This window comes from Hippoglossus stenolepis, chromosome 5 (assembly GCF_022539355.2).
Source record: "Hippoglossus stenolepis isolate QCI-W04-F060 chromosome 5, HSTE1.2, whole genome shotgun sequence".
NCBI lineage: Eukaryota > Metazoa > Chordata > Actinopteri > Pleuronectiformes > Pleuronectidae > Hippoglossus > Hippoglossus stenolepis.
The window spans coordinates 9,282,048-9,309,113 of record NC_061487.1 but is presented as its reverse complement, the minus strand read 5'-3'; the positions used below and the strand labels follow the sequence as shown (position 1 = coordinate 9,309,113).

At 39.9% G+C, this 27,066-nt stretch overlaps 1 protein-coding gene across 1 annotated transcript; it reads right to left on the bottom strand.

Annotated features, from left to right (window-relative positions):
- Window positions 1-286: 286 nt before the first annotated feature.
- On the bottom strand, window positions 287-25,619 carry swap70b (switching B cell complex subunit SWAP70b). Its single transcript, XM_035156476.2, has 12 exons — window positions 25,312-25,619; window positions 23,154-23,294; window positions 13,977-14,150; window positions 12,909-13,136; window positions 12,482-12,628; window positions 12,229-12,337; window positions 11,192-11,373; window positions 6,177-6,284; window positions 4,055-4,221; window positions 2,390-2,588; window positions 1,474-1,570; window positions 287-558 (listed from the first exon to the last, which is right to left on the bottom strand). Exons 1-12 carry the CDS (start codon window positions 25,405-25,407, stop codon window positions 440-442), a joined length of 1,767 nt encoding a protein of 588 aa, XP_035012367.1. The 5' UTR covers window positions 25,408-25,619; the 3' UTR covers window positions 287-439.
- Between the last annotated feature and the right edge of the window lie 1,447 nt (window positions 25,620-27,066).

The following is a 27,066-nucleotide window of genomic DNA, read 5'->3' as shown; positions in this document are numbered from 1 at the left end:
CATGGACACTCAATGAGGTATTAATAGACTGGTAGCCTCTGGCTGTTGGTCCTTCAAAAGATTAAATGCTAAACGTTTGAAATATTAAGAGGTTCAAGGCACTTTTTAGTTATTTCCTCTGTGTATATATATGTGCTTTCTAAATTCGGGTTAAACATCAGTATTAAATACCAAAGTGAACTTACCTTTATAAGTCGATTTAATTCCTGTACATTTTATAAGGACTGCTCCATTAATCTGGCATTCTATAGTGAGAGCGACTTGTTTAAAAGGGCAAAACTCAGCCTCCTTGACATAAAATATTTCTCACAATAATGTTTGTCAATCTTAGTGAAAATCCAGTTACCACTTAGATATATTTTATCACAGACAGCATATATATCCCAGCAGTCTCTCCACTCGTCTCCTCTGAGTTGTCAACATGTTGAAGGTTCAGCCTCTACTGAGCCTGTGTTGTCTGGTTCTTCATGTCCTGCCACTTCTTCTCCCTCAGGTTGAGCTCTGCGTCAGAAAAGGCGGCTGGACCCCAGTTAGTGATCAGCCTCTGTCCCTTGGAACCTGGAGAAGAAAGCAGAACGAGAGATGATTGACCCGAGGCAAATATATATATCCTTCAAGGTGGACTAGAACATTTTGTATATGACACTGTTAGGTTGGCAGGTGTAGGTGAACTTTCAAACTTACTCGGTGGTAAGGTTATTAATGTAATTATCACCTAAGACCTGAGACTAGTTCAAATCACTTGTGTTAAGAGGAAAAAAGTAAAAACTTTAAGATAATATTAGCTACGCTGACACTTAGCCGTAGTCTAAGGGACAAACCCAAAGAGATTGCAAAGGTCTGAAGGGAGTTGATGGACAGAGGACGCAAAATAACATCATAAATAGACTTTATTTAAAGTTTTAATTTAAAATTCTTACCAAAAGTACAAACAGATCTGTATATTAAAGTCATCATGTTACTTTGTAGTAAACAACATTCTCTCAATTAAAACCTCCAGCCAATGGAAAACCTAGCTGCTGTGACCTGCAGTTTGCTTTTCACACATGCACAACACAGCGGGAGGTTCTCTGAGATATTTGTTTTCTCTTTTTCATTTTTGCGTCGTTAGAAGCGTCATCTACCCCCCACTCGCTCGCTGTGAATCCAGTGGGGGATCCCCTGCTGTGTTCTCACATCAGTAATCCTTGGTCATTTAAATATATGTTACACTACATATTAAGGATATAAAGGTTTTACAGGTAAAGTTCACTAAGGTTTTGTAGGCTGGCTGAGATCGGTAGCGAAGCTATTTCAGAGCTATTGTTATGTATGTAACACATCTATTCTATCTAATAGAAGAACCAGGTTACATCCTGGAGTGTTTGGTTTTATCAACACTTCTTGACCCATCATAATAGCCATTTAGAGAAAGGTCGATCCATTCAAACCTAACAAAGATAGTAATACAAGCAGAAAGTGTGTGTTTGTTACCTGGTTGAATGAGCCGTAACAAGCCCTCATGTTCAGCCACCTTGTGCTTCCAGGTCTTTGTGTTGTTGGCTGCGTCCTCCAGTTTCTTTATCACCGTCTGTCTCACACACAGAACCAGTCACAACACTGCAGTTATTACCAAGTTATAAAATACAAGAGCATGTAGTTGTAAGATTTAAGAACAGTATTTTGGGAACATTGTTTAGATTTTCTATTATGTCTCAATAACAATGACACCATGTGGCCAACGAAGAAAGTACCTAACTCTAAAACAGTATATTCTAATAAATGTAGACAGACTTACTGATCAAAAAAATAAGGTCATGGTTATTATGTCAATACATCAATAATAGGAGTTTCTCTTTATACCTGTTGTCACTGTTAAATAAGGCTTTACAGTTATAGCAATACTTGCAACCATATATTATACCTGTATGGTATTGAGTATCTTTATTTTAGTATCAAATTAGGCCACAAAGAGTCACGATGTGAGCGCACAGCAGGAGATCCTCTGCAGGATTCACCGCGAGCGAGTGGGGGAGTGGATGATGCTTCTAACACGTGACAAATGCAAAAATACTAACATAAAGGAAACAGATATCTCAGGATGACAAGGCGGAGTCACACCCATAGAAGACACTGACGAAGATATCAAGAAAGTTTGTGATTTAAACAAAAACACATCATCTCCAAAGTGGAATTAATACATCATCACCTCATACTGCGGAGGATTTGTTGCCAGTGTTAATGTGTCTGAGCAGAGAATCTTCCACTGTGTTGTGCATGAGTGAAAGGAAAACTGAGGAGAAAGTCCCGACCCAATTCTCCAGAGATCCTCCGCAGCTCCTATCTAAAAACGGCTTGTGATCTTATTTACAGTGATTTGATTTGGGACACAATTAGTCTCTTAGCTGACCTGGTACTGCTCCAGGGCACCCTGCCTCTCTTGCTCCAGGTGGTCCAGTTGTGTCATCGCAGCCTGCAGGGCGCTCTCTTTAGCCTGACGTTCCCTCTGCAGCTCCTGGTTCTCAGCCTCCGTCTCCGAGATGGCCCGCTGCTGCCGCAGATGGATCTCCTCCAGCTCTAACCTCTTTGTGGCCTCTTCCTCCAGTAACCTGCTCCACACAGACATTAACATGGATGAGGGGAAAGTCACATGCTTTCAATATGGGCCATTTACAAGAGTTGTGCTTCTCATTTCCACAAATATCTTTTAAAACACTGAGGGGTGTAATCATGTAAAACGAGGACACATGCATACATTACCTGTATATAACAAACTTTAACAGGTATAGACACATTTAAAATAACAATATCAAGGTGAGTACCAAATGTCACGAAATGTGTGACAGACATATTTCCTCTGTCCATTAAATACAACTATTTTAGACAAGTTATAGGTTGTTGTAGTTGGACAAAGTGTCAGCAGGTGGTGCTAATGCAACTATTGACTATGGTTAAATTCAGATTGCACTTTTATATTTGTTATAAAACCCATTTTTATAAAATGCAGCCAGGAATTTAGAGCTCCTGTCATCCTTAAAAGACAAGACAACAGTGGTGCTGAAGTTGGCCCAGGTATATTGTGACATTAACGACTTTACACTGTGCAACGTCTCCTCTCAGTCTCTGTGAGGAGTTTCAAGTGCCTGTCTAACCACAGCGTCTGTTATTGAGTTTGTTAACTTGACATCTTGACACTGGCACTTCTGATAAGACACTTGTCAACACTTCGATTGAGTTTCCTAGTAAAATAAATGAAACCATCAGAAAGGAGGGAAAAAAGATAAACTGGGGGAAACATCCATGAACCCTGCCTCTAGCTTTAATCCCAAGAGTATGAGAATAAAGGTAAATATGTAATCGGCTTTTAGCACAGAGTTAGTTTTAATGAAGCATCTACAACTGGTCTAAATGAAGATAAAGGACTGTTTATTGTGAACACTGGTTGATAAAGGGCTGCTAACATGTTCTTTACTCCTTCGTCAAACGTGAGGTGGAAAGTAAATGTCAGCAAAGAGGAAGGAAGGACAAGGGAGGAAACATAGTGGAGAGAGGGAAGTAGAAGTTGAACGTCTGGCTGTGTGTGCATGTGTAATAAAAGAGAGGAGCAGACAGTTTGGAGGCGGCCTTATGTTAAAGCCCTGTCTCACACAGTTTACTGTAAATATCAAATTGAAATAATAAACCATCATAGGAGGAAAACAGAACAAATGATCAAGTGCTGCAAAATGTGACATTAACCTCACCCCTAAGTGTGTGTTTGTTCATGAACTAACAGACTTCAAAGAGTTCAGTGTTATTGGGTTGAATCCCAGTGAACGGTACAGGTATGAAAACTGCTGCTGGTTTCCATTTGTTAGAATCTGAAGGATCCAGGATTTTTTTATTCCGATGATAATTTTGATATTTGAGGGTTTAAACAGAGATAACATTAAATGTGCATTCATTTACTGCTGGTGTTTTTCTGTTGGTCTCACATTATAACCCTGACTTCTTTTCTAGAAATTAAACTTTTTCTATAGTGGCTTAATATATTTGCAAAGACTTTTGACGTAACCTTTACTCCTCATTGACTGACCGTGCCTGTAGCCTACGGACGGCCTCCTCGTCCTGTCTGGCCCGTCTCTCGTCCTCCAGAGCGTCCTCCAGTTGACTGTACATGTCCTCCAGCTCTTTGACCCGCTGCAGGTACTGCTCCAGCTCAGTGGACTTCTGGGCCACCTGCTCCTCCATCTGCTGCCGTACCTGTGGTACCAAACAACAGAGCGGTAATTAACCGGGAATTCATGCAATAAATATAAATAATAATATAAAGAAAGAAATATATATAAACTCCAATCACCAATCAGGGAATTGATTAAAGCTCCTACACTGAAACTCGGTGAGATTTCATCCTTATTAGAGGATTGAGGAATTTGTTTCATATTGTTCCTGTTCCATATTGAGGAACAGGAACATCACCACTCAAAAGGTCCAACAAATCTGAGACCGGCCCCATGCAGCTTGTTCCAATCTATACAGTCTATGGTTCCAACACACCGGTTACCTCAAGCAGCCGGTGATTCGGTTCAAAATTACATCATAGAAATCATAGACCAGCTGGCACTTGTCTCAGTAATCTTAAAACTGTTCATGTTCAGACACAACCAGCTTCCAAACCGGTCTTAAAATCACAACAGCTGAAGTTGGCTCTTCTTGATGTCAGATCTTTGGCCAACAAATCATTCCAAGTCAGAGGTTAATGATAATAATTTGGACTGTATGTTCCTGGTTGAAACATGGCCGAGGATCCGTCCTCCAAACTATGAGTTTCCTCAGTCAGCTAGACATTGAATCTGGGTGAATTTTAATATTCAGCTGTTGAGCTCAAAGCAAAATTATCAGTATTAATTATCACAGTATATCGGTCACCAAAGTATTAGCAGTTATCTCTGAAGGAACTATCAGAGCTGATGTCACCTGGTGTCACCAGGCTAATTCTGAATGGAGACTTGAATATTCATGTGATCTCTGATCATCTCTGTGTATTTGATGATGTCACCGTAACCATTGCAAAGACCAAAAGAGAAATTGCGGTTGACCAGAGACTCCTTGATGAGCAGGCTGACGTTCTGTGATATAATAAAATCAACTGAACCATACAAATGAAATGGTTGAACATTTCAATCACACCGTTTTGTCCTTCACACTAGCCCCGCCCACCTGCAGCTCTCTCCATCAAAATGTGAAGAGCTGGCCCTTTTCTTCAAAAACAAAGTCACCTCAACCAGCAAAAAGAGAAATGCTGGAAAATAATCTGGGTCAGCTAACTCCTTGGATTAAATCGGGGGGTGACAAGTCTAGGTGTTATCTTAGACTCAGATCTGAGTTTTAAAACCCACATTAACAAGGTGGCCGCAACGTCATATTTCCACCTTAGAAACATAGCAAAGGTTCGGCCATTTATAAATCACAAATATGCTGAAACGCTGATTCATGCCATAATTTCTAGCCGAATGGATTACTGTAATGCACTTTGTACAGGCCTCCGAAAGAAAACTTTTGCCTGTTACACACATGATTGACTTTTATGTCCTCCTCATACCAGGCTCTGAATGGGCGAGGACTGAGTTACATAGCTGACTCCCTAGTTAATTATGTCCTGACTCGAACTCTGACATCATGTGCAGCAAGTCTATCAGAGGTTCCCAACAACAACATTTTAATATATTTTTATAAACATGTTTTGTTTTTTAACTATATACTGATGTAAAGCACTTTGAGCTGCATTTCTTGTATGTTATTATTATTATTAAATATATAAATAACTCCTGGGGAACACTTTTATTTACCAAGTGATCCCTAAAGTAATAAATCAGCTGCCTCCTTCCTCATCTTACCCTTTTAATTTCACCCTATGTAGGTTGTGTGATAGTGTGTGTCATATACACACAGTGTACACAGATGCAAACCTGCCTGTGATGATAAGACACATTTTAATCAACAATTTTAAGAACTTCTAAGGCCAATGATTGAATTTTAGACTTCTTTTTAGACATTTGAAGTCGCTGATGAAACCTTGTTTAATGAGCTGTAGCACTTCATCAGTTTAAATCTATTACAAGTTGTTCTCTCATCATTTCACTGACCCTGATACATGTACATAAAAAAACGTGTCCTTTAGGTAATGACTCTGTGGAAGAAGGCGAGTGACCACGTACCAATTTCTCTCTCTCCAGGTCCATCCTGTAGCGGTCCTGGAGCTCAGTTTGGGTCTGAAGCCGCCTTCGTTCTTCTTCTGCTGCTTGAGCCGCTCCTTCGTCCAGAGCCTGGCCACCAGAAAAACAGATCAGTCAAAAAAATACACGGTCAAATATTCTCAGCAGATAAAAAACACCTTTAAAGTGTTTCTATTTTGGCCGTTTACAGGTGCATTATTTTTCTTTGGGAGCTCTACTCTCTCATGGAGATCACATGAACATCACCTGAATGTCTGTGTGTGTATGTAGCTAGAGGTCAACCTTTGCTCTCTTTTTTTGTCATGATTATATGAATTTTTTATCCTTTATTGTATCGAATTTTCTGTTATACCTCACTGATATACCTCACAGATTTTGTGATTTATGTTTAGTTGCTGCTACAACCCTGCAACCTTGATTTAGGACTCATTAAGTTGTCTGTGGATATCTGACCCTTACAGTGAGGGACATGACTAAAATATCTACAACTTTACAAACTCACAGAAATTATGCTAAATAAACTTTAAGTATGTGTTTACTCTAAGTCGCCATCTTCGAAAGACAAATATATCTTCAGAGTTGGCTCCTTTCACTACACTCAGCCCTTTTACACACTTGTCCCCTGACAAATAGTGCAGCATGAACCCTGTGTCTTCCTGTGTGCCAGTCAGGTGCAGGTGTTTCCTTTCATGCTTTGTGAATTTCCCCTTTTTGTCCGTGTGCTTTTTCTCATTTGCTGCGTTGCGTTGTTGAGTGTCTCTTTGAATAACAGAAATAATTAAAAGTAATGAGATACAATGTGTGAAGAGCACATGCGGACATTCAGTCTCTGGAGGCCTTTAGGTGAAAAACCTTGCTGATTTAGCAGCACATCAAACCCCCCCTGTAGCAGGCATACTACTACTACTACTACTACTACTACTACTACTACTACTACTACTACTAATAATAATAATAATAATAAACTAATATAAGTGAGTAAAGCAGTAACCTGACGTTAACTTGTGTCATCCAGCTGTGAACTGAGTGTCGACTGCACTACAGCAGTATAGTGTGAGAGGCGGGGTCACTATTGTATATTTGTGTGTGTGTGTGTGTGCAAGACAGAGAGTCCAATCACTTTCTGTAACCATGCATGTGTGTCCATTGTGCATTGAGGCCATCAGCTCTGTGAGACTGAGACTTGCACCTCAATGGCAGATTGTTGTGCTGCGTCGTCCCCAACAAACACACACTGTTCTCTACTGTACACAACTCTGATGTGACTAGTTTGTCATAATGCTGCAACATGTCCTGTATGTGCTGGAAACCTGGGAACCAAATTGCGGGGTTCGTGTTTTTAGTTGAGTTGAAGGATAATGTGAGTCGATACGATCATTCAAATGGGCCCTGACAATAGTGGAGATACTGTCCAATGTACAGTATAAAGGATGCACACACAACCACATCCATAAACAGTTTCATATCACAAAGACTTGTTTATAATTGCAGAACATAAACACCACAACCAGACCACACATTTTTTCTACAGTTTTCTACAGTTTTCTACAGTTTTCTACAGTTTTCTACAGTTTTCTACAGGCAGCCCTGGGTTATTAGGTAAGTCATAAATAGAACATAAGAAGAACATTGTGAGATGGTCGTTTTTGGACAGTTTCTGATTCTACAGGGAATAATTCATGGATCTTGATGGAAAAAAATTTAATTTGTGTGTATACGTGTAAACACTAAAAAACGGAAACTGAAAAGATGCCTCCTGGGAAATGGTCTTGTCTACATTGACATGGGAAACACATTTCAGTGCAGTCATATACAACACCACCACTGAGTATGGCCTCAATAATAAACACATTTCAATTAACTGAGCATAATGATCCTCCTAAATGTAGAATCTGCTTTTTTAATAGGATGAAAATGTAGAAGAGGTCAACATGTTGAGTGCAAATATTACAATGATGTGAATAGACCAAATAAAAAAACTACCCTCAAATAAACAGCTTTAGTTCAAAGTTCTGACATCTACAACCATAAATCAATAATTGAAGCTAAAGGTGTAAAACTAGAGTATTTTCTATTATATTTTTCTATTTAATTTTAGTTTCCTATTTTTTTATATTTTCTATAATTATAATTGCACAAACACACCACAGCAAATTCCATGTATGTGTAAACCTACTTGCCAATAAAACTGATTCTGATTCTAATTCTGATTCTACAGTCCACTCTGACGACGTCAGCTCTCTACTGTTTGTGAAACTGACACTTCCTGTTGAACCCTTTACAGTGTTAACAGGAAGCAGGTATTCGTCATCAGGTAAATCCACATCATGACTGATCAGTGTGAACAGGCTGCATGGTGACTCAGGTTTTGGGAGATTTACGGAAACTTACCCCCCCTCAGTTCAATCCACATTCCTCTGTCTGCACCAGGTGACAGACTATTCATGAGGCTGCGGAGCTGATCTCTATACATGTTTAGGTGACCTATAGACCTGCAGCAGTGTGTGACTGAAACAACTAATACATACTAACCAAAAATACATTCACTGTGTCATTGATAAGAACACCAAACATGATGGACTCAGCCTGAGCCACTTTAAGGTTTGACGTTATGTCTGAGGAATGTTGTTCAGTCAGCTCCGACACTTTGTTCAGCTGCACTTGTGAGGACGTCAGCTGCACTGACACACGTCTGATGGGAATTATTATCTGTCGTATTTCCTTCTTCTGAAAGAACGAGTTCATCAGAAACTACGGTATTAGACAACATATGACTTATACCTGCAACAGTTGGTGTCATCTAACAGAAACTTGTGTTTAACATATTTGATTGACTAAAGGGGAAACTCGCTGCCTGACGCTGCTGCTCCTTCATGTTGTGTTTCTGTCACATGTTCAGATTTTATTTCTGAAGTTCTCTTCTCTGGAAACTCTGCAGTGTTAACCCACTGCAGTTATTAATATGAATGGAAGGGTTCCTTTTTTAACACAACTTGACCTGAGAGACTCCTCCATATTTCTATAAAGACAATCAGGGGCTTGTACTACAAAGCAGGGTTTGTGGTTATGGAGGAAACTTGAGGTTTAACTCTGAGTTTTCAGTCCTATGAAGCTGGTTCACTTGTTACTGATGTTCTTTGAGATTTTCACAGAATAATTCATGGATCTTGATAAAAAACAAAATCAGGCACATTAAGGAACAGATGTCAGGAAATTTGGTGCAGTTTGATTGAATTCAAGGGAACTGTTGGGCCTTGGTAGAGGAATGCGCTCCTTCTAGCTGACCTTAGTGTATTTCCAAAGGACAGATGCCATGTAAAATGTTACAGTAACTGAGTACAATATATTCTATTACAATCACATGCCACAAACTAGTGGAACAAGAAAAGAAAGAACCCTTCATCGTTGGATGTTCATTTTGTGACTGATTCAGTATGATGAGAAGAACCCACAGATCAGTGGATGAACAGGGATTTATCTGAGATTGTTTCCCAGTAAAGAGCTGAGTCAGCTATGTAGAGGTTTGTCTTAAGCAGCTACACAAAGTCCTTGTCAAAGGTTTATAGTCAGTGGTGCTTAAGAAACTATTCAGAACAACAAGTCCTCTTCCTTCATGATCTGTTAGCCTCTCCTTCCAATGTTTTAAACAGTCTGAGCCGGCTGCTTTACACTATAAGTTTAAAATTCTCCTCTGGGGAAATCCCTCAGGGTTTTTTTTACTTACTTACTCCAGTGAATGACTTCCTTCTTCTTTGCTGAGCACATATTTAAACACAAAACCCATTCTGATGTTTCAGATGTGTTCACATCACCGTCTCTAACACTGATGCACAATCCTCCTGTTTTACTGCACATGTATTTTAATCACCAGTCCACTCAGTGCTGTTTTTCTATATAAGCCTCTCATCTTTGTCTGGGTTTTTCTTTGTCAGTATTTTTAATCTCTTCAGTGTCTATTAAACATGTTTTTTTCTTAGAAATAGAAAAGTACATTTAGTAGCCCCAACTAACCATGCAGTTCAACAGCTCTGCCATCAGTTCTGCCTCGTTTATAAAGTTTAATTTTTAGTTACTTTATTTCTGAGGATATACTTAAGTAGAGTTGTGCTTTTGTCCATCATGTTTACAGACATGAGCAGGGCACAAGGGTGTAAAGCAAGTCAGTACAACACCACCACAAATGCTGAACTCAGAGATAACTAACACCTTTATGACAAGTGTCAAAAAACATTACTGGCTTCACAAAACACTTAATGGTAGAACTGCAGTATTAAGTAGCACATGAATGTACTAAATCAGCAGATAGAAGAGTTAGTGGAAACAGAGCTAACTAACAATGTAGAACAAGAATGACACACAGAGAGTACATACCTCCACCAAGCCTCAACAAACTCCCTGTGAAACCTCATTTCAGTTTAGTAGATCCAGAGTTTTACTTGGATCTGCACCAAATTGCACACACTCATAAATACCAGTCATCTTAATATGGCAAATATTTTAAAATCACGATCCATGAATTATTCTCTGAGAAATTAAGGAAAAAAACACTTAGTACTTGCACCCTTGCAACGTTAAAGAAAGTGAAAGAAAATCCTGGACGAGCCCCCTGATCAGGATCTGCACCAAATAATAACGAGTTCTTTCCTGACCTATACCACAAACAGTACGTCCACTAAGTTTCTTGTAAATCCGTCAAATAGTTTTTGTGTAATCCTGCTAACTAACAAAAAAAACAACCAACAAACAACCCCCCCTGCCAAACTGTGAACTGGACCAGACTGAGGATAAACCATCTCATAGACATATTATTACCCTTCCACATTAGCCCAATTTGACCCATTCTTTCGTCCTGCCCTCCTTGTGCCAAAGAAATACTGAAACACACTAAACTACGTTTCATTCTGGATACTTTAAAGGGGGATCGGACATTTCCTGAGTAAACTGGATTAACAGAGGAACATAAGTATGTGCACATGTGTCTGAGGTTGTCTCCTCACCTTCCTCATGTTCTCCAGCTCCAGCTGTTTGGCCTCATTGGCCGTCTGCAGCTCCCTCATCCTCAGCTCCAGGTCCTCCTGCTCTGCCTGCTGCTTCACTCGCAGCTCCCGCCGCTTCAGCCGAGCCTCGCAATGCGGCGCCTTTCGGCCCTGACGCAGCAGACTCACACAGGTCTGAATGGCTGAGAGGAAAAGAATCATTTCAGAGATTTTTTTTTCTTTTTCTGGTGGCAGCTTCTTTGCTGGATTCACCAGTTTTTTATAATAATAATCAGAATCTTTGGGTTTCGGGCTTTTGCTAAGACAAAAAACGTAGTTTGAATGAGTTACTATGTAGTTTATTGCTATTTTCTGACATTTTATGCATTTATCAATAACTCAAGTTATAAAAATAATAATATTGATAAACAATTTTTATGATTTCAGGTTAATAAATCTGTGATGGAGAATAATCCCTATCGTTAAATTATCTTGATAATCAATGCGTCGATTTCATACATCTTTCAAGAAAAGATATCATATATTTTAAATCTTGCAGCCTCTCACATGTGTGCATTTGCTCTGCTGATTTTTTTCTTTCACTGTCTAAAGTTGTTTACGTAAAACCAGACATTGTAGACGTCATCTTGAGTTCTGCAAAAGTGCATACGTCACAATTTATTTGACATTATACTGTATATAATAAATGATAGAAAGAAATCAGCAGATAACCCAATCATTTTCTAAGAGGGATTATGTAATGAAGAACAACTCAGGCTTTAGTTTCAAATATTCCAACCCTGATCTGATACTTTATCTTATTTTATTATCAATTTATATCTCAGTTTTCTACTGAGGTCAATGAAATATTCTCAACTTGTCACCATCAGAGAAATGCAGCTTTGCTAAAAATACTCTCTTTCAGCAGTGTGGAGTGACTGAGAGATAATGAAGTCACCATGTCAGCAGAGTTACAGGAAATGCTGATTATCAGATGAGTAATGAAAAAAACAATGTCGGTGTTTTTTAGTTTTGGAATAAGTCTCATCTCTACTCACCATGCATCCACTCCTGTCTCTTCTTCTTGTCCGACGCATTGATCTCAAAGCTTTTCAGTGACGACCTGATGATGAAGAGGCACTTCTTTCCCTCTTTGTCTGGTAAAGGCTGAATGGATACAAAATAGATTAAGATAAATAGACTAATGTGTGCAAACATGAAGAGTATAGATCATTTCCACAGAGCTTTCAGCTGTGCTTTTAAAATGCACAAGATCAAGAATAAATCCCATGAGAAACAGTAGGTTCTTGCCTCCACACTGCAGTTTCCATCCAATAAGATGTTTCCTTTCTTATCAGCCAGGTCCTCGCCAACGTAGTAGGACATGGAGTTTGGCTCCAGCATGAACCAGCGCTCCGTCCAGTTCTTCCTCTTGTGACCTTTCTTCAACATAAAGCCCTGCAGAGAGAAACAGGGGTCATTTACACCAACAATTAGAGGTTTGTCATCTACTGGTAATTTAATGGCTGGATTCTCTGTATGATGCTGGACAGGAGCAGAACAGTGGGATGAGTCCAAACAAACTGCTGTGTGTGTGATCATGGTTATGAACAAACTAGTGCAATCTAATACAACAATTCTACAATAAATCCACTCCTGTGTGAAATCAAAGCCTTGTTCGTCACGTATAAAGACTGAATGATCCGAGCTCAGTCTGTGCAGGGCTGCTGCGGCTCACCTGTTTGAGCACATCCAGGATGAGCTCCTGGTAGACCTCCGTGATGCCCATGGAGAGCGTCTGCCGGTCAATGGCTTTACTGAAGTGACCCGAACCCACCAGGCTGATGAGCTCCCAGGCGTTCAGACACTGCTGCTTTGAGTCCAGCTGCAGCTTGTAGTCCTCGAACCGCTCCTCCACCCAGCTGCCCCCCATCGCCTCCGTCAGCTTACGCAGGAAGTATTCGATCTGGGCGCAGAGACAAATACAGGACCTTGAAATATTATCATACAAAATGGTCACATTTTATTTGACATAAAAAAAAACAATATGATTGTTCAGATTTTTCTTTGAAACGATACAGCTGTTTATAATCAAAGATGCCTGTCCTGTATGTTTCCCACAATTCATCTGGACAAGGGCTTATTGCGGCATACAACTTGCTTCTGCAAACAATCTTCCAGTGATTCAGCTCTGATGTTTGTAGTACCCAACAATAAATCGTCCAGCTTTTGTAATAGAACAGGAAGCTGGAAACTTCCTTTTCTCTTAACCGAAGCAGTGAAAAAACACATCGACACAAGTACAACTCAACTCCAGCTCTGAATTCATGTCTGGCCTGTGTGATATTTTCATTTAAATGAGCAACGAGAGAAGTGGGAAGTTATCAGACTAATACTGGTTAGCGTGACTCGATTGACATCATAACTTCCCCCATTTAGACAGGCAAGGAACCATTTCTTTAAAAAAGTGTTTTTCCCACATGGGGATCGAGTAGACGGTTACAGAGGAGAAGTGTTTTAAATAACTTGATTTTCTTTTCTAATTCTACACTTTTGGAAGTTTATCTTCTCTCTTGATCTCTTCACTTGTTACGACAGAACTTTAAACGGGTTACTGAGTTAGACCTGAAACAATTAGTCCATCCATTAATTAGTCAATCAGCAGAAAATGTAATCGTTTCTTTAGGATTCGATTTTTTTAGGTTATTGTTCAATCTAAAAGTCAAAAACTTTGACCGCTTGGAGATTTAATTTCCCTCTCTTGTCTTACATGATATTTAAAAGATTTGGGGTGATGGACACTCACCTCTTCGGTGACGATTGTCAGCGGATAGCTGTCCTCAGACAGGAAGTTGAAGATGCACCAAATCTTAAAGGCGTCGTCGTTGGAGATGAGCAGCTGACTCTGTTGCAGGTTTTTCCTGGAGCTCAGAGTCCAGCACATTTTGTTGAAGTCCTGACGGTCAAAGTTATCAGTCACCTGCAGCAGAGCACAAGGGATGTGGTGAGCTGGGGATTCATGTTCGACACAACAGATGAAAAAAAGGAGAGACTTATTAAAACACTGCCCCAAAAAAATGAAGGGAACACTTAACCGTCACACTATGACAGTTAAACTTCGGGATATCAATCTGTCCATTTAGGAAGCACAAGTGATCAACGAATCAATTTCACCTGCTTTGGTGCAAATGAAAATGTCAACAGGTTCAATGGAGGCAGAGGCAAGACATCTGCCCAAAGAGGGAAATGGTTTTACATGTGGTGACCACAGACAATTACTCTCTACTTATCCTTCCTGACTGATTCCTCTCTAGTTTTGTGATCTGCTGGTGTACTGGTAGAATGAGGCGATATCTGCAGCCCGATTAGGTTGCACAGGTAGCCCAGCTCCTCCAGGATGGAACATCCATACGTGTGGTCGCAAGAAGGTTTGCTGTGTCTCCCAGCACAGTCTCACGAGCATGGAGGAGATACCAGGAGACCGGCCATTACACGAGGAGAGCTGGACAGGCCCGTAGAAGGGCATCAACCCAGCAGCAGAACATGTGACAGGCGTGAAAGAGTCTGAAGACGCCGTGGTGAACCTTATGCTACCTGTAACATCATCCAGCATGACCGGTTTGCTGGTGGGTCAGTGATGGTCTGAGGAAGTATATCCTTGAAGGGATTCACAGACCTCCATGTCGTAGCCAACGGTCCCCTGACCGCTGGTGCAGTGGGCCCTGGGTTCCTCCTGGTGCAGGACAATGCAGTGGCCAGAGTGATGAGGCAGTTCCTGGATGACGAAGGCATTGATGCCATTTACTGGCCCTCACGTTCCCCTGACCTAAATCCAATTGAGCAGCTATGGGACGTTATGTATTGGTGCATACGACACCACCAAGTACCTCCACAGACTCTCCAGGAGCTCACTGATGCAGGTCTAGGAGGAGATTACCCAGGAGACCATCTGCCGACTCATCAGGAGCATGACCAGACATTGCCAGGAGTGCATAAAGGCACACAGGGGCCATACACACTACTGAGTCACATGATGAGTTTCTGTGATGAAATTGACCCAAGTTGGGTTTCAATTTTTTACTTAGATTTTCGGTGTGGTTTTGAATTCAGCCCTCAATGGGTTGAAGATTTTGATTTCCATTGACCGTCATTTTGTTCTTAACAAATTATACAATGTCCACCAGTGAAGATATCAACTTGAATAATCTATTCAACAAGATCTGATATGTGATTAAAGGTTCCCCCTTATTTGTACTTCGTTCCCTTATTTGTACTTCATTACTTCACACCTCTATAAATTGACCAAGGATTTAACCCCATCTGTCATTTGAATATATTCAAAGTACTTTTCATTCCCAGAGGGAAAACACAAACCCAACAGAAAACTGCCAAACAAGTGAGAAAAGGGGTCTGTTAAAACAAAAACCCTCTAAGGATCAGATTCCAGAGCAAATAAGAGGAAAGCTCTTGAAAAGGTACAACTGGTGCGGTGGAGTGGAAGTGTTTTCCTCGAGCTGGTGAACAGTAGTGTCTCCATGGAGACTCTTGGCCGCTGTCCCTTTAAAAAAAAACAAAAAAAAAAGTCACCAGCTAACCCCGAAAAACAACTTGAAAAACGTGGACTGAAGTTTTTCTTTTCAAAAACCACTATTTGCATAGACTTTGTGAGAAATGTGGTGATGGCATTTCATTGTGGTCTGAGCAGCCTGCGAAGCAAAACCTGGTTTCGTAATCTCCGCACAGAAAAGAACACAATAAAGATAACAACAGTTACAGCAGCAATAACATGAACCTGTATGAAAACATCACTCACATGTTAACTGTGACTGTGACACTCCTGATATTAACAACTCTAAATAAACTTATATTAGCTTTATCAGATAAAATAACAGGAATGTATTGTAAATAGATTCAAACTAATATAACCACACAACACAGACACAAGATGTAAAGACCTGTCGGTGATTCTGTCAGTATCCTGCCACTGTTAATGTATTTCTGATCATGTTATGGACTTAACTGAACCTTTAGTAAATGGCTTCACAAAGGCTCATCATCGTTTGACATTTCTTTATAGATTAGTTGTAAGCCATTAGAAAACATTCAAACAAAACACCATGTTGTCATATTGTGATATGTAACTAGAGCCAATGTGAGACTAGAACTTTATAGTTCTGTTCCAGAAGAAAATGATATAACGGATACCACTTTGTTTTACAACATAGAAAGTAAACCACAGGTAGATGAAAGTAATGCGGAAGAGATTGCACTGAGATCCTCAAGCTAGTGGAACTGAGGCTCGCCATATTATCACCATCATCAGTAGTAGTGGGAGTAACAACTGAAAGGTTCATTTTCATTTGGTATACAACAGCTTCTGATCTTGCATTAAAATCCCTTCTGCTGATGAAGTCTTTAGGTTGAAGGTAACAAAAAAATCCAAAAACAATAAGTGAATCTTGAGTCAAATAAATTGCTGATGTTGATAAAGTGATTCTTGTGTTTATATCACACAAACTGAGCTGTGACATCACATGAAAAACAGCTCAGAGCTTTTCCACTGGGAAAAAAAACAGAGATTTCAAAATAAACTTTGTACTATGATGCATTATGTTTAATTCTGTTCATTTTCTGTGCTGAGGCAGACATTCAGTCCTCGTGAATGACTGCAGTGAAGTGGTGTGGACTATTCTAAGGCAGCACAGGATCTGATGTAACTTTCTATTGTCCTAATTTAGGGCAAGTGCCTTTGTGGAAACCTGGGCTGGATGTTAAAGTGATACTCCACCCAGAATCTCCATAGCTCCCTCCCCTTTGAAAAAAGTTTGTATTCAAGAGAACATGCTACAGCCTTTTCTAATGGAAACACCAATCACTTCCTCCAACATAATATACTACTGTGCGTCCACAGGCTCAGTATGTTCCTGATAGTCCTCACTTTCCTCAGAGCTCACATGCTAAGAGAGAAACGTCTCTCAGTAAATACAACACAGTTTAACTGCAGCACAAATTACTTCGCCTAAAATAATGATAGACTTGCATCAAAACCTCTATACATCAGTTTCAACAACAACAAAACATTATAACCTCAGTGGAGATACGATTGATAGGAAGGTTGTTGCTGTTGGACCAATAAACTGGGTTAGGGTTAAGCAAATCAGTTGAGAGGTATTCTTTTTATGTTGTACTAAGGTTGTTTAAACTTTCCATATATGTCTTTTTGTCAGTGTGTAATGATATTGTAACATATTTCCATCAACCTGTTACATTAGAAAACAATGGTAAAAACTGCACTGGACTATTTCTATAGCCACCTCTAGAACCATCAAGACAGCGTTTCTCCTATGATGAATATCAAGTTATCATATTTCAAAATCTGACTGAAAAAAACTTGTGTTCAGGTGGTGACTTGTGTGCATCGTCCTGCTGCCCGTTTTAGACTTGTGGTTCTGAGTGAGTCAGCACACAGACGAGGGGAACGGCATGATGCTGTGAAAGCAGAGTTTGTTATGGAAGAGCAACTCTTTGTGTCATGCTCATCGTGTTGGTCTTTGTCCTCATGGCTCGGTGACTCTCGGTCTCTATCTTTTTCTATTCCTCCTCTCGCTCCGTCCATCAGTCTCTCGGTCTCTACACTTCAACAATAAGAGCCTTGTCAGTGCTGCCTGCCCTCAGCTCCACATGTCCATTAGGATTCAGGAGCCAAACTCCAGCTTAATGAGCAGCAGCATTTTTCAGCTCTCACAGAAAGTCCACAGGAGTGAAGCAGGGACAATTACACAGCTTGTTAACAGTTAAACAAGACTTCCTGCTATTTGATCAAGGGGGTTGCTGCAAATGAAATATTCACCACAAGGGACAGGACCAGTATTCAGTGGAGGTTAGAAGATGACATATTTAAGTCATTTAAAAAGAGGAAATGATAGGTTTTTAATACTCCAGAGCACAAAATGATCACACGCACTGCAGGTGTTAGCTGGGAGGTTCATCCGTACCAAAAACCTTACAACTGTGTGGTCAATGTGTTGAGACTTCAGGGTTTCAAAACTTTATTTCTAAATGTCCGGTAAGAACAATGAAACTAATTCACCCATTCTTGCACAATGTGTAGGTGGAAAAGTGTTTCTTACCAGCAGAGCAGGTTTTACAAACCTGGATGGTGTAAATATGAAATATTTGAACTATGAAATCTTCTTACAGTTAGGACTCTTTGAGTTTATCTATTCCTTCAAACGTCAGCGCGATCAGGACAGTGTGCATGTGGTTGAGCATCGTCACTGTACCAAACTTGAACTCAAAAGGAAAGCACCCCACAAATAAAAAAGAGGAGTGAAAATGACAAAGAATGTAAAAATCTTTCAAACACAGATACAAGGAGAATGGTGTTATGTAATCACGGTGACATGATGTTAAAAGTTCACATTTTTGAAGTTTATCTAGCAGGTTTTTTTGGCTTCTTCCTCTTCCTCTTTCCTCTTTATGCTTGATGTGGCGATATCTCAAATCAAAATAAAAACTGACATAGCCGAGATATTGGTTGAATCAGTTCACCTTTCTGTGAGTTGGTCCAACAGAGTTGCAACAACTGCAAAATGTCCTCCCCTGTATATTTCTTGGTCATGACCATGAACTGTATATTAACATGGACAACACATCTCCACTTCCTCTCACTATCCTGAAGTGAGGCCAAAATATAATGGATATCAACGTTGGAATCTTGTGCATTTGGAGCCAGAGTCTGCTTGGTGGAGATCAGGAGATTGAAGCCATTGATATCTCGACCAATCGCGAGTCAGTCTCGATCGCGATCCGTTTTTATAGCATCAAATAATTAAGAGAGACCAAACTTACTAGGAAAATGTATGCTTCTTAAACAAACATCAGTGTGATAAGAATTATCTAAAATGAAAGAAAAATGTATTTGATATGTACTTTAGGTTTGGTCCATGTCCAATCCACTAACATGGAGGGATCAGGCTTTATGGCGGATACTGCAGCCAGCCACTAGGTGGCGAGACACTTTGGCTTCAGACACTTAAGCTTGGGAGCAGTCATCTTCAACCTTTTTATACAGTCTATACTCATGACGGTTAAAAACAATGGTACACAATTTGTTTTGGGTAGTGTAAAGATGAATTCATAAACTAACTAAACAAGTATTAGTGTATTAGTCATCTTACAATCCACCAGTTCTGTGTAAAAACCTTAAGTGTATCTTAAGCTGTTTTAAGAATTGTGTGTTTGTCACATCATGTTGTCATCTTACAATTTTTGTGTTATTAACGTGAAATGTCCTCCCATATGTCGCACCACAGCAGCTCAGCGCGGAAACACTGTCCATGAAAACATTACGACAAACATAATGTGATTAAAAAGTCATTAAGCCTCCTGAAGCCTCATATTAGCTTTAATAATTTTTTGCACTGAATTAGGACTTTCAATGGAATAGCATTAGAGAGGATTTCTGTTACAGTCAGTGTGGACCGGAGGAATAATTACAGCCAAAAATGACACTCAGACACACAGACACACTCTGGATGGTTCAGGGTTAAGAGGAACACTTGCTTCTGAGGAATGTTTCACTCCAATGAACCACAAAGTGGTGAGTTCTGAGCTTCAACGTCACCGCTGTCTCTTCTTTCTTTGGTATTTCAGTGTCAGGTTTCACCGCACTGACACAGTTCTCATTGTTTTTGTACTTTGCTAAGAAGAAATGTCAGGGGTGTGCAATTTATTTACTTCTGCATTGTCACTGACTGGGTCAGAGAAGACGAGGATGACACACACACACACACACGTAGACAAATGAGGCAAAACAACCCTGGACACAGACATGTAAAATGTCCTCTCTACAAAGAAGAAAGACCACCAGAACCAAAATCAGAAAATGTCTTTTAAAGATAATTGTGTCTCTTTGTGATTATTTTATGCCTCTATCAACTATGAAATGATTGTGACTCTTATCAGCTGTTTTGCATCATTTTGTAGTGTGTATTTGTTTTGTTTCATTAGTTTTGTTTCTGTGCCCGTGCAGTCGTTTTCTGTCTCTTTGGGCTAGTTTTGAATTTCTTTGTACTCGTCTTTGTGGTCATGTCGTGTCACTTTCAGCTGTCTTAGAATTTTCTATAGCTGATTAGTGTGTATTTGTCTCTATGGTTGTGATGTCTTTTAGCAGTCATTTTGTGTCTCTGTGGTCTGTTTTTGAGTCACTTTGCAGGTGAGTCAAATGACCAGGTAAATGCTCAGGACATGTTTTCCTGCTTTCCCTTTGTACTGTGGCAATAATGGTACAGCACTATGACATTTGCCATTCTTCCATTGAAAAGCTTTCGAGTCACTTTGTGTCCGTTTTGACTCACTTTGTGTATTTTTATAGTTTCCATCTCTTTATATTTGTTTTGCATCTCCTTATGTGGTCATTTTGTGTCTTTTTTTCCATTTGATGACATTCAAGATGAATTATTAACATACACATAACTTAAGAGTATTCCTACGTTTACATTTTTCTTGACCATCAACTTTATCAGTGTGTAAAATAGGTTGTTGTTGTCCTGCTTTTCAGGTTTCTGGTGACAACACAAACATGTGCATACACAACAACTCATACATACATGCATACATGTACACAGTCTCCCAGTGTGTGAGAGCGGGTGGAGTTTCCTCAGGAGTGAGAGCAGCTGAATGTACCAGCCGACGCCCTTGCTCTCCACTGAGAGGTCACCACCACTTCAATGGGAGGGTGGGGGGGTATTAACATCTGCTCATGAAGTCACTTCTCCTTTCCTGAAGCTAACTCCAGAAGTTCATTTACTAGAAGAAAAGAGTGCCTGTTTCCCAGAGACGTTACCTTTTCAAACCAAACATTACAAACTCACACTGTCCAGTCAAATTTAGATCCTATGCACATTACTGTATTTTATACTCTCATGTGAATTTTAGTCAAATGGCCAAATCATGCACAAGACATATGTCATCACAACCCTCAACAAAAGCAGCCTGCCTCAGTGATTTCAGCAACAACAGTGGCACCAGCGCCGGCCTTAACCTTGACAGATTTGTTACAATCCCTTCAGAGTAACAGAGTCCACATGAAACTTTACAGCAGCACAAAGACTAACACAACAGATGACGGAGAGATGAATAGATTCATTGAAACAAAATTAGTGTGATTTTAGGTAAAACTTTGTTTTTGCTTTTTCTTAACATAAAACTCATGAATTCAATATTTTTAAATAAGGACACTAGCACATCATTTATCCATCATTTACAGTTTTAGATCTATGTTGCAAGAGTTGAATATGAATTAAATCAATATATTTCAATTTTCATCATATCTATCCAATAACCCCTGTAAAAGTAATTTTAATTACCCCATGGAGTAATCCAAGCATCATTCAACTAATGAACTTAATGACTACAGACCATGGAAATACCATAAAAACAAATTAAACAATAATCAACTTATCATAGGAGTTCAGAAAATAGGTATGCTGCATTTCTTCAGGGCTCAGCGAGTCCAATTTAGGAACCAACAAACATGCGACAGTATGAAGGAAAAACACAAGATATGATGATTAACTCTTTTTAGAGCTGCCACATTTAGTCAGTTAATCGAATAGTCCATCATTACAAAATCATTTCAGACATTCAAGCGAAACAAATGAGAAATGTTAGCAACAAAATGTGAAGATTGGGCTGATTTCTTCGGATTGATGAACGAACAAAGCAAGAGAAGATATTCAAGACTGTTGTCAATTCAATTCAAGACTTTTTCATACCTAAACGGCCTTTGTGCTGAGGAGAGTGACTCCACTTTAAGACTTGTAAAGACCTGGGCAGACACGCTGATCCAACCAGAGGTCAAAGGTTCTTTGACCTTTAGGAGAGTTTTTATGACACAACAGAATTCCAAACCTTTCACCACGGCAACACCCATAGACCATCATCATGACATCATACTGCAAGAACACCAGACAGCCAGCGAAAGTTCCAGGCTACTTATGACATCACAAAATGAAAGGCCTTTTCTCTTGTCATGATGCCTAGAACAACAATCACCAGCGTTCCACTCATGCTGTGACCCGTTATAACATCATCACTGAGGGACGGACGGAGGGAGGGACAGACGGAGGGAGGGACAGACGGAGGGAGGGACAGACGGAGGGATAGACAGACAGCTGAATGAATCGACTTAGTGTTCAATGACTGGTGCTGTGTTGCTGTTTGAGCTCAGTACAATGACAGAAATAACACTGTGACACAGCACAATATATAAATGCTATGTGTCAATCAATGGATTTTTACAGTCTAACAAAATTTGCTGCATTATTAAATAAGATATAAAAAATATCATCTTAACTGAATGAAAGAAACAATAACACAACGATCACATACTAGCCACAATCCACACTGAGATGGCACAAACTACTGAGGTCCACTCAGAGGATTAGAACAACAACAAGCTGCCTTATCTGGATTTGGCAGCGAGACAGTCAGAGGATGTTGTTTCAGATAAATCTGAATGGAAATTAAATAAATGGGCCTAACTGGAAATCAAACCCTTGAACTTCGTGCCACATCCCTTTTCAGGTCTGCTGTCAAGTCCGTTGAAGTTCTCATGATAATGTCTCATTTCCCATAGATGAAGAGTATCTTATAGCACACTGCAATGGTGATAAAAAAAACATGACACACTCCCCACAGAAAAGCCATAGTGAGAGCAACAGCGGTTTCTAAATGTTAACCCTGAACCAGTATGTCCTTAATGAACTTTAGCTGTTTCACATCCATATTTGCTGACTTTATGAATCAACTAAATAAGGTTAAATATAATGTCTTGCATCAACACAAAACTGGTAATATTATATTATACTCTAGTTTTACTTGCTTGCTTTAAATACAAACATTTTAGTTTCATCCGCCGCCTGTGTCCAGATGTGCGACACAATGGGTTCTCCAGTGACAATCATTGTTGTGGACTGACCTTATCCAGGATGAACTTGTTCAGGTACGGCATGTACCCCTGGGTGGAAACGGGACCCTCGTCATCGTCTTTAAAATGCTCCTCCAGGGCCACGGGGTCGTGTGGGATCTTCATCACTGTGCACAAGTTGTGGGACAGCACCTGGAATGATGGGAAAAGACTTAGGTTCGAACTTCGTGTTTATAGAAGTTGCTCATTTATTAGGTCAATTGTCTATATATATAAAACAGGAAATGTCCATCACAGTGTCCTTGAGCACAATGTGATATCTTCTATTAGATCGATCAGTGCAACTAAGAATTCAAAACCCAATAATCGGAGCAATCCCAACAGGGTCCTCACACTGTTAGTGCTCAGGCCTTCAAAATATTTAGTTCACAAAATAAAAGCAGAGAAAATCAGCGACTCCTCCTATTTGAGAAGCTCTAACATGAGGATATTTGCAGATTTCTCAGAACAATGAGAAAGGCCCATTTCAATTTCCTAAGGTCCAACATGATGTCTTTAGGTGTCTGGTTTAGTCCAAAGCTCGAAGATATTAAAATGGACTACTTTTTTCATTCATTCAATCAACCTCTTAACTCTATGAGGTAGAGACCTAATTTACAATATAGTTGAGTACAGAACATAAAACATTCAGAGACACCAAGAAAACACAAATAAGAAAGAGTCAAATTTGCCAGATAGCCAAAGCAAGAGCTAAAGTAATAGCCTATGGGAATATAATTTAGATTTAAAGAAAATTAATAAATTAAATCAAATAATTCAACTAAAACAAGAATCGCTTGAGGTGCAATAAATTGAGATTAGAAACTTAAATTGTTATTCTATACGTTATTCAATGTTGCAGGTGCACTACTTCATCATAAAAGACAAATCAAATCTGCAAATATTCCTGTTTAATAAACTGGAACCAGAGGTTTAGGCCATTTCGCCTCAAACAGTAACCATAGATAGCAATTAATTTCCTGTTGATTGACTAGATATTTCACCTCTACTTGTTACACAGCTTTCATGAACTGTGTGTATTGCTCCTCTTGGCTCGTAGCTAGACTTTGACATGTATATTGTATTTGTGAGAATCCGACTCCAGGATCTACTGCTTGCTTCATTCTGTGATGACCAACACATGTCAGGAGTAACTTTTGAAACTAGTACAGTTATTGACAAATGTATCTTTTTTCTTAAGCTGTTGATTTCCTTTGTTTCACAGATCATCTTTTGCCACCCTGCTGCATTCAGATGGTGCTTAAACATGTACACATAGAGGATGCTTTGGAAAGAGGGTGTTGGGTCAGAAAAGAGAAAGGGATTCACCTCTTACAACAACAAGCTGCATTGCATTCTGGTCTACCGAGGCAAGTGAAAGCTCTTCTCTTGAGATTCAGACACTGCTGACCTGAAACCCTGACCTTTATTGTTTATATTTCCAGCTTGGGAACAATGTCTGGCTGGCACACTGCAGCGTTAACAGACCTGGGGATATGTGGGCATGTCTTAAAGTTGTATACATGTCGAGTTATCTTCCGGAAACTTAAAAAAGTTTAGTTTTGATTCGCTGAGCTGTGGTTTCATCTGGGTTTTTCCACTGACTGACCCAGCTCTCCTCCAGTGAACAATGCATTGAACCGTGAAACATCGGACATGAATACGGATTAAGATGTTTACAGGCAGAACACACCTAACGACACAGAGGTTTAATATCATTTTAGTGTAATAATGCTGAGACTATCTCTCAGGGAAAGTTCAATTTTAACACAGAGGACCTTTAATTTGAGCACTAGAGTAATGATCCCAATCCAGCATCACTTTACAACACCTGCTCATTCCTTCTGTGTGTCCCAGACTGATGCTTGTGTCAGTCCCAGTGGCACCACAGTGACTTCTAAACCAATATAACCACTTCATTTAATACCTTTTGATTCGACACGTGCATTGGTTTGTGGTTTTATTGTGGTGGGTTTTCTCCCGGAAGTTGCTGAAGTTTCTAATAAGCGATCAGCGGGAGATGATCGGCAGGTGAGGAGCCGCAGTCTGGGTTCAACACTCTGTGCTAACAGGTAGTAGTGTTAATGACGGGGAGAGGAGGTGTGTGCGCTCACTTCAGACTCTCACAGGAAGATAATGAAACTATTGTTGAGTGTTGTTTTTTTTTTACCTTCAGCTGAGATTTGGAGACTTTCCCGCTCTGGTCCACGTCCAGAGCAGTGAACGCGTGCCAGATCGACTTCAGCAGCTCGTCCCTCAGCGCCATGATGGAGGATTCAACAAGTCAACCTCTTCTTCTTCTCCTCCTCGTCTTTTCTCTCTGGCTCCCCTCTAGAGATGTGTGTGTGTGTGTGTGTGTGTCTCCTCTCTCCTCCTCCTCTGAACGTGTGAGTGAGCTGTCCCTGCTGCACACACACCGCGGGGACGGGCAACAGGTCACGTGACGCGGGACAACGACGATGCTGCAGCACCGCTCAGCGAGAGACACACACATATACACACACACACACACACAACAGAGTGTTTGTGTTGTTGTGTCACATTTGGCCCATTTAATGGATCGAACATGAAACAATCTGTGCATCCTATTCATTATCCTAAAGGGATAGTTCACCCAAAAATGAAAATGGACTCATTATCTACTCTCCACTATGCAGATGGAGGGGTGGGTGAAGTGTCTGGGTCCACAAAACCCTTCCGGAGTTTCAGGGGTAAACAGTGTTGCAGCCAAATCCAATACAAAGGAAGTAAATGGCGACCACTTCTTCAAACATACATTACATGCCTCCATAGTACTTCTGTGGCATGATCCATGTTTTTAGCCTGAATGTCTGCTGTTATCTTCCTCCGGAGCTGCGGTAGCAAACGTTTCAGCTAAAAACATGGTGTAAATTTGACCTCCTTTCGAATAATTGGTCACCAGTTACTTCAATTGCATTGGATTTGGCTGCAACACTGTTTACCAATGAGACACTTCACCCACCCCTCCACCGGGATAGTGGTGAGTAGATAATGAGTGAACTATCCCTTTAAGACAACAGCAATCTACAATAATAATAATAGTAGGTGTCTCTTTGTTTGAGGACTCCCTGAGGACTTCCATCTTACCCCTTCTCCTCTTTTTACTTTCTATTAAAGACACTTTTTTACAGGTGAGCTTCTTCAAATTCTGATCTTACTGTTTTAGTCATTTTATAATTTTAAAAAAAAAATCTTGTTACTCTTCTATTTGTATTTGTTCTCTAATGCAGTGTAATCTTCAAGTTTCTTTTTGTTTCCTATTGTAAGTTTCAACTGTTTTGAAAGGTGCTTTGATCATTGTTAATATGATCATCGTTGTGATTATTAGTAATGATAATCGTAGTATCAGTCTCAAATTCAGTACTCTTATGTAGTAGATGGGTTGTTCTGGGATATATTGTTACCAAAGTACTGTGTTAAACTATGTTTGTTTCTTACTGTGCGTTAAATGTAATCTTTGAGACACATCATTTCCAATCTTGTCACCTATTTCCTGTCACTTTATGCCTGGAGAAGCCACTGTTCAAGCCCCTACAGAATATTAGACAATTTTCCTTTATATTGCCTAAAAAAATTACTGTAATTAGTGTTATTCAGCAGCACCACTAACTTTGTCTAAAATGACAACAGGAAACGTCAATACAAAATGAACTTGAATGGGTTGTTATATTGGACTGCATGCTGTGCACATAGTAAAGCAGCTAACCCTAACCACCACCCCAGGCCCATCATACCCACACAAACCTCTGAAGATTTCCAACCTTGTGTGCTGAGGGTTTTGGAACCACAGTGTCAGTTCCAGTCTCCTGTAAATGGCTGATCGTAGAATTTAAGTGAGCCCTCACAAAATTGGTGCCTGCTTTGTCTATTGCAAGGCCCCTGTTCACACGCATGTTGACATTAT